Here is a 16,133-nt window from a genome sequence, read left to right as displayed (position 1 = left end):
ACACCTGGCGCACCTTGGTCACCTGGTGGTCACTTCGTGGTCATTTTGGTCATTTGAGTGGCCTTGGTCATTTGGTGTTGGTCATGGCCAGTTGGGTCACCTTGGGTTGGTTCATGGTCAGTTGGGTCACTTGAGGTTAGTTCATGGTCAGTTGTGTCACCTGGCTCAGGTGGGCTCAGGTGTGCTCAGGTGGGCTCAGGTGGGCTCAGGTGGGCTCGGCTCACGGAGGCGCCCCCGCGCAGCCCCAAGGAGCCGCTCATCTCGGGCTGGCTCTTCTTCCGCTACCTGGCCATCGGAGGTGGGTCACACCTGGCGCACCTTGGTCACCTGGTGGTCATCTTGGTCATCTTGGTCATTTGAGTGGCCTTGGTCATTTGGTGTTGGTCATGGTCAGGTCATGGTCAGTTGGGTCGCTTGAGGTTGGCTCATGGTCAGTTGGGTCGCTTGAGGTTGGCTCATGGTCAGTTGGGTCAGCTGGGGTTGGTCATGGTCAGTTCATGGTCAGTTGGGTCACTTGAGTTTGGCTCATGGTCAGTTGGCTCACTTGGGGCAGGTGGTGGCCAGTTCATGGTCATCTTGGTCATCTGAGTGACCTTGGTCAGCTGGGGTTGGTTCATGGTCAGTTGGGTCATCTGGGGTTGGTTCATGGTCAGTTGGGTCACCTGGAGTTGGTCATGGTCAGTTCATGGTCAGTTGGGTCACCTGGGTCACCTGGGGTTGGCTCATGGTCAGTTGGGTCACCTGGAGTTGGTCATGGTCAGTTGGGTCACTTGGGGTTGGTTCATGGTCAGTTGGGTCATCTGGGGTTGGTCATGGTCAGTTGGGTCACCTGAGCTTGGCTCATGGTCAGTTGGGTCACTTGAGGTTGGCTCATGGTCAGTTTGGGGTCAGTTGGGTCAGTTGAGTTTGGCTCGTGGTCAGTTGGGTCACTTGGGGTTGGCTCATGGTCAGTTCATGGTCAGTTGGGTCACTTGAGGTTGGTTCATGGTCAGTTTGGGGTCAGTTGGGGTTGGTCATGGTCAGTTCATCATCAGTTGGGTCAGTTGAGCTTGGCTCATGGTCAGTTTGTGGTCAGTTGGGTCACCTGGGGTTGGTCATGGTCAGTTGGGTCACCTGGGGTTGGCTCATGGTCAGTTCATGGTCAGTTGGGTCAGTTGAGTTTGGCTCATGGTCAGTTCATGGTCACCTTGGTCATCTGAGTGACCTTGGTCAGCTGGGATTGGGCATGGTCAGTTCATGGTCAGTTCATGGTCACCTGGGTCACCTGGGGTTGGCTCGTGGTCAGTTTGTGGTCAGTTGGGTCACTTGAGGTTGGTTCATGGTCAGTTGGGTCAGTTGAGGTTGGCTCATGGTCAGTTTGTGGTCAGTTGGGTCACCTGAGTTTGGCTCACGGTCAGTTGGGTCACTTGAGGTTGGTTCATGGTCAGTTCATGGTCACCTTGGTCATCTGGGTCACCTTGGTCACCTGGGGTTGGCTCATGGTCAGTTGGGTCACCTGGGGTTGGTCATGGTCAGTTCATGGTCATCTTGGTCATCTGAGTGACCTTGGTCACCTGGGGTTGGGCATGGTCAGTTGGGTCACTTGAGGTTGGTCATGGTCAGTTTGTGGTCAGTTGTGTCACCTGGCTCAGGTGGGCTCAGGTGGGCTCAGGTGGGCTCGGCTCACGGAGGCGCCCCCGCACAGCCCCAAGGAGCCGCTCATCTCGGGCTGGCTCTTCTTCCGCTACCTGGCCATCGGAGGTGGGTCACACCTGGCGCACCTTGGTCAGCTGGTGGTCACTTCGTGGTCACCTTGGTCATTTGGGTCATCTGAGTGACCTTGGTCAGCTGGGGTTGGGCATGGTCAGTTGGGTCACCTGGGGTTGGTTCATGGTCAGTTCATGGTCACCTTGGTCACCTGAGTGACCTTGGTCAGCTGGGGTTGGGCATGGTCAGTTGGGTCACCTGGAAGCTGGTGGTGGTCAGTTTGTGGTCATCTGGGTGATCTGGTGGTCACTCTGTGGTCACCTGGATCACCTGGGGTCGGCTCATGGTCGGTTTGTGGTCAGTTGGGTCACCTGGCTCAGGTGGGATCAGGTGGGCTCAGGTGTGTCCCCAGGGGTGTCCCCAGGGGTGTCCCCAGGTGTGCCCAGGTGTGCCCAGGTATCCCCTTGAAGACCCCCAGGTGTGTCCCCAGCTGTCCCCAGGTGTGCCCCAGGTGTTCCCAGGTGCCCCCAGTTGTGCCCAGGTGTCCTCTTGGAGACCCCCAGGTGTCCCCAGGTGTGCCAGCCCCCCTCTGTCCCCCCAGGTTACGTCGGTGCCGCCACGGTGGGCGCGGCCGCCTGGTGGTTCCTGTTCGCCGAGGACGGGCCCAGCGTCAGCTACCACCAGCTGGTGAGTGCCAGGTGTGCCAGGTGTGCCCAGGTGTGTGCCAGGTGTGTGCCCAGGTGTGCCAGGTGTGCCCAGGTGTGCCAGGTGTGCCCAGGTGTGTGCCCAGGTGTGTGCCCAGGTGTGTGCCCAGGTGTGCCCAGGTGTGCCAGGTGTGCCCAAGGTATGCCCAGGTGTGCCAGATGTGCCAGGTGTGTGCCCAGGGTGTCCCTGAGGTGTGCCCAGGTGTGCCAGGTGTGCCCAGATGTCCCCAGGTGTGTGCCCAGGTGTGCCAGGTGTGCCCAGGTGTGTGCCCAGGTGTGCCTGAGGTGTGCCAGGTGTGCCAGGTGTGCCCAGGTGTGTGCCCAGGTGTGTGCCCAAGTGTGCCAGGTGTGCCCAGGTGTGCCAGGTGTGCCCAAGGTATGCCCAGGTGTGCCAGGTGTGCCCAGGTGTGTGCCCAGGGTGTCCCTGAGGTGTGCCCAGGTGTGCCAGGTGTGCCCAGGTGTGCCAGGTGTGTGCCCAGGGTGTCCCTGAGGTGTGCCAGGTGTGCCAGGTGTGTGCCCAGGTGTCCCCATGGTGTTCCTGAGGTGTCCCCAAGATGTCCCTGAGGTGCCCCCAGGGTGCTCCCATGGTGACCCCGTGGTGACCCCGCTGTCCCCGAGATGTCCCCAAGATGTCCCTGAGATGTCCCCAAGGTGTCCCCAAGATGCCCCTCAGTGTCCCCTCGGTGCCCCCGTGGTGACCCTGCTGTCCCCGCTGTCCCCAAGATGTCCCTGAGGTGTCCCTGAGGTGCCCCCTCGGTGTCCCCAGGGTGACCCCGCTGTCCCCGAGATGTCCCCAAGATGTCCCCGAGGTGTCCCCAGGGTGTCCCTGAGGTGTCCCCCAGATGCCCCTCGGTGCCCCCGGGGTGTCCCCAGGGTGACCCCGCTGTCCCTGCTGTCCCCAAGATGCCCCTCAGTGCCCCCTCGGTGCCCCCATGGTGACCCCAGGATGACCCCGCTGTCCCCAAGATGTCCCTGAGGTGTCCCCTCAGTGTCCCCTTGGTGCCCCCTCGGTGCCCCCGTGGTGACCCCGCTGTCCCTGAGGGTGTCCCCAAGGTGCCCCCGTGGTGACCCCGTGGTGACCCCGCTGTCCCCACTGTCCCCAAGATGCCCCCTCGGTGCCCCCATGGTGACCCCAGGGTGTCCCCTCTGTCCCCGAGATGTCCCCTCGGTGCCCCCTTGGTGCCCCCGTGGTGACCCCGCTGTCCCCAAGATGTCCCCTCGGTGTCCCTGAGGTGTCCCTGAGGTGTCCCCAAGGTGTCCCCGAGGTGTCCCCTTGGTGCCCCCTCGGTGTCCCCGTGGTGACCCCGCTGTCCCTGAAGGTGTCCCCTCGGTGTCCCCTCGGTGCCCCCTCGGTGACCCCATGGTGACCCCGCTGTCCCCTCTGTCCCCCAGACCCACTTCATGCAGTGCTCCGAGCACAACGTGGAATTCGAGGGGCTGGACTGCGACATCTTCGAGTCGCCGGTGCCGATGACCATGGCGCTGTCCGTGCTGGTCACCATCGAGATGTGCAACGCCCTCAACAGGTGGGGGACATTGGGGTCACCTTGGTCATTGTCACCTCTGTCATTGTCACCTCGGTCATTGTCACCTTGGTCAGTGTCAGCTCTGTCATTGTCACCTTGGTCATTGTCATGGTCGTGGTTGTGGTCATTGTTATTGGCATGGTCATCATGGTCATGGTCATCATGGTGACCATCGAGATGTGCAACGCCCTCAACAGGTGGGGACACCGGGGTCACCTTGGTCATTGTCACCGTGGTCATTGTCACCTTGGTCATTGTCACATCTGTCATTGTCACCTTGGTCATTGTCATGGTCATGGTCATGGTCATGGTTGTGGTCATCGTTATTGTCACGGTCATCATGGTGACCATCGAGATGTGCAACGCCCTCAACAGGTGGGGACACCGCGGTCACCTCGGTCATTGTCACCGTGGTCATTGTCACCTCTGTCATTGTCACCTTGGTCATTGTCACCTTGGTCATTGTCATGGTCATGGTTGTGGTCATCGTTATTGTCATGGTCATCATGGTCACGGTCATTGTCATGGTCATGGTTGGGGTCATCATGGTCATGGTCATCATGGTGAGCATCGAGATGTGCAACGCCCTCAACAGGTGGGGGACACCGCGGTCATTGTCGCCTCTGTCATTGTGGTCATTGTCACCTCTGTCATTGTCACCTTGGTCATTGTCATTGTCATGGTCATGGTCATGGTTGTGGTCATCGTTATTGTCACGGTCATCATGGTCGTGGTCATCATGGTGACCATCGAGATGTGCAACGCCCTCAACAGGTGGGGACACCGCGGTCATTGTCACCTTGGTCACTGTGGTCATTGTCACCTTGGTCATTGTCACCTCTGTCATTGTCACCTTGGTCATTGTCATGATCATGGTTGTGGTCATCGTTATTGGCATGGTCATCATGGTCGTGGTCATCATGGTGACCATCGAGATGTGCAACGCTCTCAACAGGTGGGGACACCACGGTCATTGTCACCGGGGTCATTGTCACCTTGGTCACCTTGGTCATTGTCACCTCTGTCATTGTAACCATGGTCATTGTCATGGTCGTGGTTGTGGTCATCGTTATTGTCACGGTCATCGTGGTCATCACCGTAATGGTCATCGTGGTCATGGTCACCGTCATCATGGTCATGTCCCCAATGTCCCCAATGTCCCCAATGTCCCTGTGACCCCCTGGTCACCCCGATGTCCCCGATGTCCCCAGCCTGTCCGAGAACCAGTCTCTGGCCCGGATGCCGCCGTGGGTGAACATCTGGCTGGTGGGCTCTGTCCATCCCCAATGTCCCCAGTGTCCCCAATGTCCCCAATGTCCCCAATGTCCCCGTGACCCCATGGTGTCCCCGATGTCCCCAATGTCCCTGTGTCCCCTGGTCACCCCGATGTCCCCGATGTCCCCAGCCTGTCCGAGAACCAGTCTCTGGCCCGGATGCCACCGTGGGTGAACATCTGGCTGGTGGGCTCCATCTGCCTCTCCATGTCCCTGCACTTCGTCATCCTCTACATCGACCCCCTGCCCGTAAGGGACACCGAGGGGACACCGGGGGTGGCCTTGGGGGGTGGCCTTGGGGACAGCAGGGGGGTGGTCATTGCGTGGTGGTCATTGGTGGTCATTGGGTGGTGGTCATTGAGTGGTGGTCATTGGGTGATGGTCAGTGGGTGGTGGTCATTGGGTGATGGTTATTGGGTTGGTGGTCATTGATGGTCATTGGGTGGTGGACATTGGTGGTCATTGGGTTGGTGGTCATTGGGTGATGGTCATTGGGTTGGTGGTCATTGGGTGATGGTCACTGGTGGTCATTGGGTGGTGGTCATTGGGTTGGTGGTCATTGGTGGTCATTGGGTGGTGGTCATTGGGTGGTGGTCATTGGGTGGTCATTGGGGTGATGGTCATTGGTGGTCATTGGGTGGTGGTCATTGGGTGGTAGTCATTGGTGGTAGTCATTGGTGGTGGTCATTGGTGGTGGTCATTGGTGGTCATTGGTGGTCATTGGGTGGTGGTCATTGGGTGGTAGTCATTGGTGGTGGTCATTGGGTTGGTGGTCATTGATGGTCATTGGGTTGGTGGTCATTGGGTGGTGGTCATTGGGTGGTGGTCATTGGGTGATGGTCATTGGGTTGGTGGTCATTGGGTTGGTGGTCATTGATGGTCATTGGGTTGGTGGTCATTGGTGGTCATTGGGTTGGTGGTCATTGAGTGGTCATTGGGTTGGTGGTCATTGGGTGATGGTCATTGGGTTGGTGGTCATTGGGTTGGTGGTCATTGGGTGATGGTCATTGGGTGGTGGTCATTGGTGGTCATCAGGTTGGTGGCCATGGGGAGATTGGAGTGGTCATCGAGGTGGCGGTCACTGGGTTGGTGGCCATCAAGGTGTTGGCCTTGGGGACATTGGGGTGGTGGTCATTGGTGGTCATTGGGTGGTGGTCATTGAGTGTTGGTCACTGGTGGTCATTGGGTTGGTGGTCATTGGTGGTCATTGGGTGGTGGTCATTGGGTGATGGTCATTGGGTTGGTGGTCATTGCGTGGTGGTCATTGGGTGGTGGTCACTGGTGGTCATTTGGGAGGTGGTCATTGAGGTGGTGGTCATTGGTTTAGTGGTCATCAAACTAGTGGTCACTGGCTGGTGGTCATTGGTTTAGTGGTCATCAAGCTGGTGGTCATCAAACTAGTGGTCACTGCCTGGTGGTCATCAGGCTGGTGGCCGTGGGGACATCAGATTGATGACCCCCAAGGTGGCGACCCTTGACCTTGAGTGACCACTGGCTTCAGTGACCAGGGGTGGGCTCTGGTGGCCACTGGGGTCACTTTGGTGGCCGCGGCCATCGTGTCGACCACGAGCCTTGACCTTGGCCTTGCTGACCACTGCCTTGAGTGACCGCTGGCTTGGATGACCACGGCGGGGGGGGCTCCGGTGGCCCTGAGGTGGCCCTGAGGTGTCCCTGGTGGCCCCGGGGGTGGCCCCGAGGAGGTCCCAGCCGTGTCCCCCGGTGTCCCCAGATGATCTTCAAGCTGACGCCACTGACGCTGACCCATTGGCTGATGGTCATCAAGATCTCCTTCCCGGTCATCCTGCTGGACGAGGCCCTCAAGTTCATCGCCAGGAACTACCTGGAGGGTGAGCAGGTGGCCCCGCCCCACGCCCTGTCCCCTCCTGTCCCCTCCTGTCCCCTCCGGACCCACTCGGGGTCAGCTCCACCCTCTGTGGTCACCTCCGTGGTGGGCAGGTGGCCGTGGTCATCGCCACCATCTCCTGGTCACCTTCATGGTCACTTCCGTGGTCTGTGGTCACCTTCGTGGTCACCTCTGTGGTCACCTCCTTGGTCACCTTCATGGTCACTCCATGGTCTGTGGTCACCTCCATGGTCACCTTCATGGTCACTTCCGTGGTCTGTGGTCACCTCCATGGTCACCTCCTTGTCCACTTGACCATCTCCTGGTCACTTCTGTGGTCATTCCCCGTCCCCTTGACCATCTCCTGGTCACCTCCATGGTCCCCTCCATGGTCTGTGGTCACCTCCGTGGTCACCTCCTTGTCCCCTTGACCATCTACTGGTCACTCCCTGGTCACTCCCTGGTCACTCCCTGGTCACTCCCTGATCACTCCCTGGTCACTCCCCGTGTCCCCTCCCTGGTCACTCCCTGGTCACTCCCCGTGTCCCCTCCCTGGTCACTCCATGGTCACTCCCTGGTCCCTCCATGGTCACCTCATGGTCACTCCCTGTCCCCTCCATGGTCACCTCATGGTCACTCCCTGTCCCCTCCATGGTCACCTCATGGTCACTCCCTGTCCCCTCCCTGTCCCCTCCCTGTCTCCTCCCTGTCCCCTCCCTGTCCCCTCCCTGTCCCCTCCATGGTCACTCCCTGGTCACTCCCTGGTCACTCCCTGTGTCCCCTCTCTGTCCCCTCCCTGGTCACTCCCTGGTCACTCCCTGGTCACTCCCATGGTCACTCCCTGGTCACTCCCTGTCCCCTCCCTGTCCCCTCCCTGTCCCCTCCATGGTCACTCCCTGTCCCCTCCCTGGTCACTCCATGGTCACTCCCTGGTCACTCCCTGGTCACTCCCCGTGTCCCCTCCCTGTCCCCTCCCTGTCCCCTCCCTGGTCACTCCCTGTCCCCTCCCTGGTCACTCCCTGGTCACTCCCTGGTCACTCCCTGTCCCCTCCCTGTCCCCTCCCTGGTCACTCCCTGTCCCCTCCCTGGTCACTCCCCGTGTCCCCTCCCTGGTCACTCCCTGTCCCCTCCCTGGTCACTCCCTGGTCACTCCCTGGTCACTCCCTGTCCCCTCCCTGGTCACTCCCTGTCCCCTCCCTGTCCCCTCCCTGTCCCCTCCCTGTCCCCTCCCTGTCCCTCCCTGTCCCCTCCCTGGTCACTCCCTGTCCCCTCGCTGTGTCCCCTCCCTGTCCCCTCCCCCTCTCATCTCCATCTTCTCGTCCCCAGCGTGACCCCGCCCGGGTCCGGCACCACCCGCAGGTACAGGGGACACCCGGGGTCACCTGTGTCACCTCATTGTCACCTGTGTCACCTGTGTCACCATTGTCACCTCCGTGTCACCTCGGTGTCACCATTGTCACCTGTGTCACCATGGTCACCTCTGTGTCACCTATGTCACCTGTGTCACCATGGTCACCTCAGTGTCACCATTGTCACCTCGGTGTCACCATGGTCACCTCTGTATCACCTGTGTCACCATGGTCACCTCAGTGTCACCTGTGTCACCATTGTCACCTCTGTGTCACCTGTGTCACCTCATTGTCACCATGGTCACCTCTGTGTCACCATTGTCACCTCCGTGTCACCTGTGTGTCACCATTGTCACCTAATTGTCACCATTGTCACCTGTGTCACCTGTGTCACCTCATTGTCACCTGTGTCACCATTGTCACCTCATTGTCACCATTGTCACCTGTGTCACCTGTGTCACCTCATTGTCACCTGTGTCACCATTGTCACCTCCGTGTCACCTGTGTGTCACCTGTGTCACCATTGTCACCTGTGTGTCACCTGTGTCACCATTGTCACCTCCGTGTCACCTGTGTGTCACCATTGTCACCTGTGTCACCTGTGTCACCATTGTCACCTCATTGTCACCTGTGTCACCATGGTCACCTGTGTCACCTGTGTCACCATTGTCACCTCATTGTCACCTGTGTCACCTGTGTCACCATGGTCAGCTCTGTGTCACCTCGGTGTCACCATGGTCACCTCCATGTCACCTCGGTGTCACCATTGTCACCTGTGTGTCACCTGTGTCACCATGGTCACCTCCGTGTCACCTGTGTCACCTCATTGTCACCTCATTGTCACCTGTGTCACCATTGTCACCTGTGCATCACCATTGTCACCTGTGTGTCACCATTGTTACCTCCGTGTCACCTCCATGTCACCGGTGTCATCATTGTCACCTCTGTGTCACCTCCGTGTCACCTCTGTGTCACCATTGTCACCTCATTGTCACCATTGTCACCTGTGTCACCTGTGTCACCTCATTGTCACCTGTGCATCACCATTGTCACCTGTGCGTCACCATTGTCACCTGTGTGTCACCATTGTCACCTCTGTGTCACCATTGTCGCCTCCATGTGACCTGTGTCACCTGTGTGTCACCTCTGTGTCACCTCATTGCCACCTGTGTGTCATTGTCACCTGTCACCTGTCGCCTGTGTCACCTCCCTGTCACTGTCACTGTCACCTCATTGTCACCACTGCCACCTTTGTCACCTCTGTGTCACCTCTGCCACCTCACAGTCATCATTGTCACCTCACTGTCCCCTCCCCGTGACGTCATCGTCACCTCATTGTCACCTTTGGCACCAGTGTCACCTCCGCCACCGGTGACGTCATCGTCACCTCCCCGTCATTGTCCCCTCCCCTCCCTGTGACGTCACTGTCACCTCATTGTCACCCCATGACATTACTGTCACCCCTGTGACGTCACTGTCACCTCATTGCCACCCCCCATGACATCACTGTCACCCCTGTGATGTCACTGTCACCTCATTGTCACCCCCCATGACATCACTGTCACCCCTGTGACGTCACTGTCACCTCATTGTCACCCCCATGACATCACTGTCACCCCTGTGACGTCATCATCACCTCCCCGTCATTGTCCCCTCCCCTCCCTGTGACGTCACTGTCACCACATTGTCACCCCCATGACATCACTGTCACCCCTGTGACATCACTGTCACCTCATTGTCACCCCCCATGACATTACTGTCACCCCTGTGACGTCATCGTCACCTCATTGTCACCCCCATGACATCACTGTCACCCCTGTGACGTCACTGTCACCGCATTGTCACCCCCATGACATCACTGTCACCCCTGTGACGTCATCGTCACCTTCCCGTCATTGTCCCCTCGTTGTCACCGCCCTGTGACGTCATCCTCACCTCCTATGATGTCATCGTCACCTCCTAGTCACATCCATATGACGTCATCGTCCTCTCCCTGTGACGTCATTGTCCCCTCATTGTCACCCCCTATGACGTCACCGTGCCCCCTCCCCCCTCCTCTAACACCCATGGTGGGGGAGGGGGGAGGGGCCGGGGGGTGGGGGGCGTGGCTACCTCAATCCCCTCCCTTAAATGATGTCACCCCCATGACGTCACCCCTATGATGTCACCACCCCCACTGATGACGTCACCTTTCTCCCCTCCCCCCCGCAGTGGACGAGCCCACCCGGAAGCACCGGAAGTGACGATTTTGGGGACCCCGCCCCCTCCCCCTGCCCGAATTTGGGGAGGGGGCGTGGCCAACACATGCCCCTCCCCCACCTCCACCCCTCCCCCACCCCCTCAAATCCCCCCAAATTCAGGGAGGGGGCGTGGCCAGAATTGGTCCCTCCCCTTCTCCCCAAATCCGCCCCTCCCCCACCCCAAATTCCACACAGTTCCCCCCAAAATTCAGGGAGGGGGCGTGGCCAAAATCGGCCACTCCCCCATCCCAGAACCCCTCAAAAATCAACGAGGGGGCGTGGCCACAATTGGCCGCTCCCCCGATCCAAGCTCCACCCCCCGGGAGGGTTTGGGGGTCGCCCCCTGCAGTGGGGCCCCCCCAAAAACCCTCCCAAAAATTTCAGGAAGGGGGCGTGGCCAAAACCGGCCCCTCCCCCACTCCTCAAGCCCCTCCCCCCTTTATTTCCCCTCGCCCATCCCCCAAATTTCCACCCACCCAGGGGGGGATTTTGGGGTGGCCCCGCCCCCATCTTTTGGGGCGGGGAGGGTGTGGCCAAAGTCGGCCCCTCCCCTCTCTCACAAGCCCCTCCTCCTCCCGGCCCCGCCCCTCCCCCACCCCCCCGGCGTCGCTTATTTATTGCCAATAAAGGGAATTCGCCCCTCCCCCACCCCAAATTTTGGGGCTTTTTTTGGGTCTTTTTTGGGGAATGGGGGAGGGGCGGCGGGGGTGGGGGAGGGGTGGGGGGAGCCACGTGACCTCCCAGACCCTAAAACACCTGAAACCCCCCCAAAACCCCCCCGAGATGTTTCCACCACCCCATCCCCCACTCATCAATCAAATTCTTCCTTAATTAACGGTGGGAGGAGCTAATTAAGGATGTGGGCGTGGCCAAACGACCTCCCAAACCCCAAACACCTCAACCCCACCCCTCAACCCCCAGACATCTCCACCACCCCATCCCCCACTGACCAACCATGATCTTCATTAATTAACAGTGAGATAAACTAATTAAGAGCCGGGATGGGGCTAATTAAGGATGTGGGCGTGGCCAAACAACCTCCCAAACCCCAAAACACCTCAAAGCCCCCCAAAACCCCCCCGAGATGTTTCCACCACCCCATCCCCCCCTCATCAATCAAGTTCCTCATTAATTAACGATGGGAGGAGCTAATTAAGGATGTGGGCGTGGCCAAACGACCTCCCAAACCCCAAAACACCTCAACCCCACCCCCCAACCCCCAGACATCCCCACCACCCCATCCCCCACTCATCAATCAACGCTTGGCCTTTATTGAGGGCAGGATCAAAACGGGGCGCGTCCGGCGGGGCGTGGCCCGGCCGGGGTGGGCGTGGCCGCCTCAGAGGCGGCGTATCTTCATCTCGCTGCGCTTGAGGGAGTAGTAGAAGCCCTTCCACTGGGCCCAGTTGATGCCGTTGGCGTAGGAGAGGTGCGGCCCCGCCAGGTAGAAGCCGTTGAGGTTGGAGAAGTGGCAGCTGCGGAACCACCAGGCGCCCGAGGAGAGCGCGGCGCAGTTCTGCGCGAACAGGTCCTGGTCGCGGTCGAAGGTGGAGAACTTCTGCCCGTTGTGGTAGCTGAGGGAGTCGCCTGTCGGGGAGAGCGCGCCGTCAACGGGGGTTGTTGGGCGACGTTGACCGCCATTGACCGCCATTGACCACCATTGACTGCCATTGACCGCCATTGATCACTGTTGATCACCATTGACCTCAATTGACTTCCATTGAAGTCCATTGATCATTATTGATCACTATTGAGCTCCATTGACCTCTATTGATCACTATTGAGCTCCATTGACCAACATTGATCAGCATTGAGCTCCATTGACCACCATTGATCAGCATTGACCGCCATTGACCTCCATTGATCACTATTGAGCTCCATTGACCTCCATTGACCACCGTTGACTGCCATTGACCTCCACTGATCATTATTGATCACTATTGAGCTCCATTGACCTCCATTGACCACCGTTGACTGCCATTGACCTCCACTGATCATTATTGATCACTATTGAGCTCCATTGACCTCCATTGACCACCGTTGACTGCCATTGACCTCCACTGATCATTATTGATCACTATTGAGCTCCATTGACCTCCATTGATCACCATTGACCGCCATTGACCGCCATTGATCACTGTTGATCACCATTGACCTCAATTGACCTCCATTGACCTCCATTGATCACTATTGACCTCCATTGAGCTCCATTGATCACTATTGAGCTCCATTGACCTCCATTGATCACTATTGACTATCATTGATCTCCATTGACCGCCATTGACTACTATTGATCACTGTTGACCTCCATTGACCGTCATTGACCTCCATTGACCACCATTGACCACCATTGATCACTATGGATCAGCATTGACCGCCATTGACCGCCATTGATCACTATTGATCAGCATTGACCGCCATTGACCGCCATTGATCACTGTTGACCTCCATTGATCACTGTTGACCTCCATTGACCACCATTGACCACCATTGATCAGTGTTGACCTCCATTGACCATCATTGACTGCCACTGACCGCCATTGATGACTGTTGATCAGCATTGACCACCCTTGATCACTATTGATCACTATTCACCGCCATTGACTGCCACTGACCTCCATTGATCACCATTGACCTCAACAGACCTCCATTGACCATCATTGACCTCTATTGACCTCCACTGATCACTATTGACCGCCATTGACCTCCATTGATCATTATTGACCATCATTGACCGCCATTGACCTCCATTGATCACTGTTGATCAGCATTGGTCGCCATTGATCAGCATTGACCGCCGTTGACCACCATTGATCTCAATTGAGCTCCATTGACCTCTATTGACCTCCACTGATCACTATTGACCGCCATTGACCTCCACTGATCACTATTGACCGCCATTGACCTCCATTGATCATTATTGACCATCATTGACCTCCATTGACCTCCATTGATCACTGTTGATCAGCATTGGCCGCCATTGGTCAGCATTGACCACTATTGACCTCCACTGATCACCACTGACCATGATTGATAACCATTGAGCACTATTGATCAGCATTGACCACCATTGACCTCCATTGACTTCCATTGACCTCCATTGACCTCCATTGACCTCCACTGATCACTATTGATCATCATTGAGCTCCATTGACCTCTGTTGACCGCCATTGACCTCCATTGATCATTATTGATCACTATTGACCTCCATTGACCTCCATTGATCACTATTGAGCTCCATTGATCACTATTGAGCTCCATTGACCACCATTGATCAGCATTGACCGCCATTGACCTCCATTGATCACTATTGACCATCATTGACCTCCACTGACCTCCATTGACCACTATTGTTTAGCATTGATCAGCATTGACCTCCATTGACCACCATTGACCTCTATTGACCTCCATTGACCTCCATTGATCAGTATTGATCAACATTGACCACCATTGACCACCATTGACCTCTATTGACCTTCATTGACCACCACTGATCACCATTGATCAGCATTGATCAGCATTAACCTCCATGGTTCACTATTGATCAGCATTGACCTCCATTGTCCACCATTGATCAGCATTGACTTCCATTGACCACTATTGATTACTATTGATCAGCATTGACCACCATTGACCTCCATTGATCACTATTGACCATCATTGACCGCCATTGACCAGCATTGACGACCATGGACCTCCATTGATCACTATTGGTTAGCATTGACCACCATTGATCAGCATTGACCTTCATTGACCACCATTGACCTCCATTGACTCCCATTGACCACCCAATGGTCAACCTTGACTTGGTTGAACACCATTGACTCCCATTGACCACTCAATGGTCAACCTTGACTTGGTTGGCCCCCATTGACCTTTGTTGACCACCCAATGGTCAACCTTGACTCGGTTGACCACCATTGACCACCCAATGGTCAACCTTGACTTGGTTGACCACCATTGACTCCCATTGACCACCCAATGGTCAACCTTGACTCGGTTGACCCCCGTTGACCACCCAATGGTCAACCTTGACTCGGTTGACCACCATTGACCACCCAATGGTCAACCTTGACTCGGTTGACCCCTGTTGACCGCCCAATGGTCAACCTTGACTCGGTTGACCACCATTGACCACCCAATGGTCAACCTTCACTCAGTTGACCACCATTGACCACCCAATGGTCAACCTTGACTCCGTTGACCTTTGTTGACCACCCAATGGTCAACCTTGACTTGGTTGGCCCCCGTTGACCACCCAATGGTCAACCTTGACTTGGTTGACCGCAATTGACTCCCATTGACCACCCAATGGTCAACCTTGACTCTTTTGGCCCCGGTTGACCACCCAATGGTCAACCTTGACTTGGTTGACCGCAATTGACTCCCATTGACCACCCAATGGTCAACCTTGATTTGATTGACCACCATTGACCACCCAATGGTCAACCTTGACTCAGTTGGCCCCCGTTGACCACCCAATGGTCAACCTTGACTTGGTTGACCGCAATTGACTCCCATTGACCACCCAATGGTCAACCTTGACTCTTTTGGCCCCGGTTGACCACCCAATGGTCAACCTTGACTTGGTTGACCACAATTGACTCCCATTGACCACCCAATGGTCAACCTTGACTCAGTTGACCCCCGTTGACCACCCAATGGTCAACCTTGACTCGGTTGACCCCCGTTGACCATCCAATGGTCAACCTTGCCTCGGTGTCCCCGTTCCGACCCCGGGGATGACCCTCACCGGCGCCGCCGTCGACGAAGCCGGCCACGTGCAGGGCGTAGCCGTCCTCCTCGGGGCTGATGGCCGTGGGCGACAGCGCGAAGGAGCCGTAGGTGGCCGAGGCCGAGTTGTTCTCGAAGTCCTCGAGCTCCACCCGCAGCTCGTAACGGGCCTGGAGGGTCAGCAGGGCCAGGCTCTGCAGGCCTGGGGGTCAAAGGTCAGGGGTCACTCAGGGTCAGCAGGGCCAGGCTCTGCAGGCCTGGGGAGTCAAAGGTCACTGTGGTCACTCAGGGGTCACTCAGGGTCAGCAGGGCCAGGCTCTGCAGGCCTGGGGGGTCAAAGGTCACTGTGGTCACTCAGGGGTCATTCAGGGTCACTCAGGGGTCAGTCAGGGGTCAGGCTCTGCAGGCCTGGGGGGTCAAAGGTCACTGTGGTCACTCAGGGGTCACTCAGGGGTCACTCAGGGGTCACTCAGGGCCTGGAGGGTCAGCAGGGCCAGGCTCTGCAGGCCTGGGGGGTCAAAGGTCAGGGGTCACTCAGGGTCAGTCAGGGGTCACTCAGGGTCAGCAGGGCCAGGCTCTGCAGGCCTGGGGGGTCAAAGGTCACTGTGGTCACTCAGGGGTCACTCAGGGTCAGTCAGGGGTCAGTCAGGGGTCACTCAGGGGTCACTCAGGGTCAGTCAGGGGTCAGTCAGGGGTCACTCAGGGGTCACTCAGGGGTCACTCAGGGTCAGCCGGGCCAGGCTCCGCAGGCCTGGGGGGTCAAAGGTCACTGTGGTC

The 16,133-nt window shown here is 57.5% G+C and overlaps 2 protein-coding genes across 2 annotated transcripts in view; one reads left to right on the top strand and one right to left on the bottom strand.

The window, feature by feature from the left end:
• Window positions 1-10,636, top strand: part of LOC311165794 (sarcoplasmic/endoplasmic reticulum calcium ATPase 1) — a gene marked incomplete at its 5' end in the record, with an annotated part of 35,142 nt that extends 24,506 nt beyond the window's left edge. Inside the window, 7 exons of the mRNA XM_084227297.1 lie at window positions 2,288-2,373; window positions 3,783-3,916; window positions 5,128-5,182; window positions 5,377-5,439; window positions 6,920-7,037; window positions 8,360-8,392; window positions 10,594-10,636. Coding sequence (XP_084083423.1) covers window positions 2,288-2,373; window positions 3,783-3,916; window positions 5,128-5,182; window positions 5,377-5,439; window positions 6,920-7,037; window positions 8,360-8,364 — 461 coding nt within the window. The remainder of the gene's footprint in view (window positions 1-2,287; window positions 2,374-3,782; window positions 3,917-5,127; window positions 5,183-5,376; window positions 5,440-6,919; window positions 7,038-8,359; window positions 8,393-10,593) is intronic.
• A 1,256-nt stretch (window positions 10,637-11,892) lies between these two features.
• Window positions 11,893-15,864, bottom strand: MFAP4 (microfibril associated protein 4; the record flags this gene model as incomplete). Its single annotated transcript, XM_084227296.1, has 3 exons — window positions 11,893-12,209; window positions 15,376-15,558; window positions 15,826-15,864. Coding segments are annotated over 3 exons (470 nt in total), but the record flags the coding sequence as incomplete, so codon positions are not given.
• Window positions 15,865-16,133: the final 269 nt, after the last annotated feature.

The sequence above is a fragment of the Fringilla coelebs genome (assembly GCF_963513975.1).
Source record: "Fringilla coelebs genome assembly, contig: SCAFFOLD_384, whole genome shotgun sequence".
Taxonomy (NCBI): domain Eukaryota; kingdom Metazoa; phylum Chordata; class Aves; order Passeriformes; family Fringillidae; genus Fringilla; species Fringilla coelebs.
Note: the sequence above shows the minus strand (reverse complement) of the source record. Positions and strands in the feature narration are given on the sequence as shown.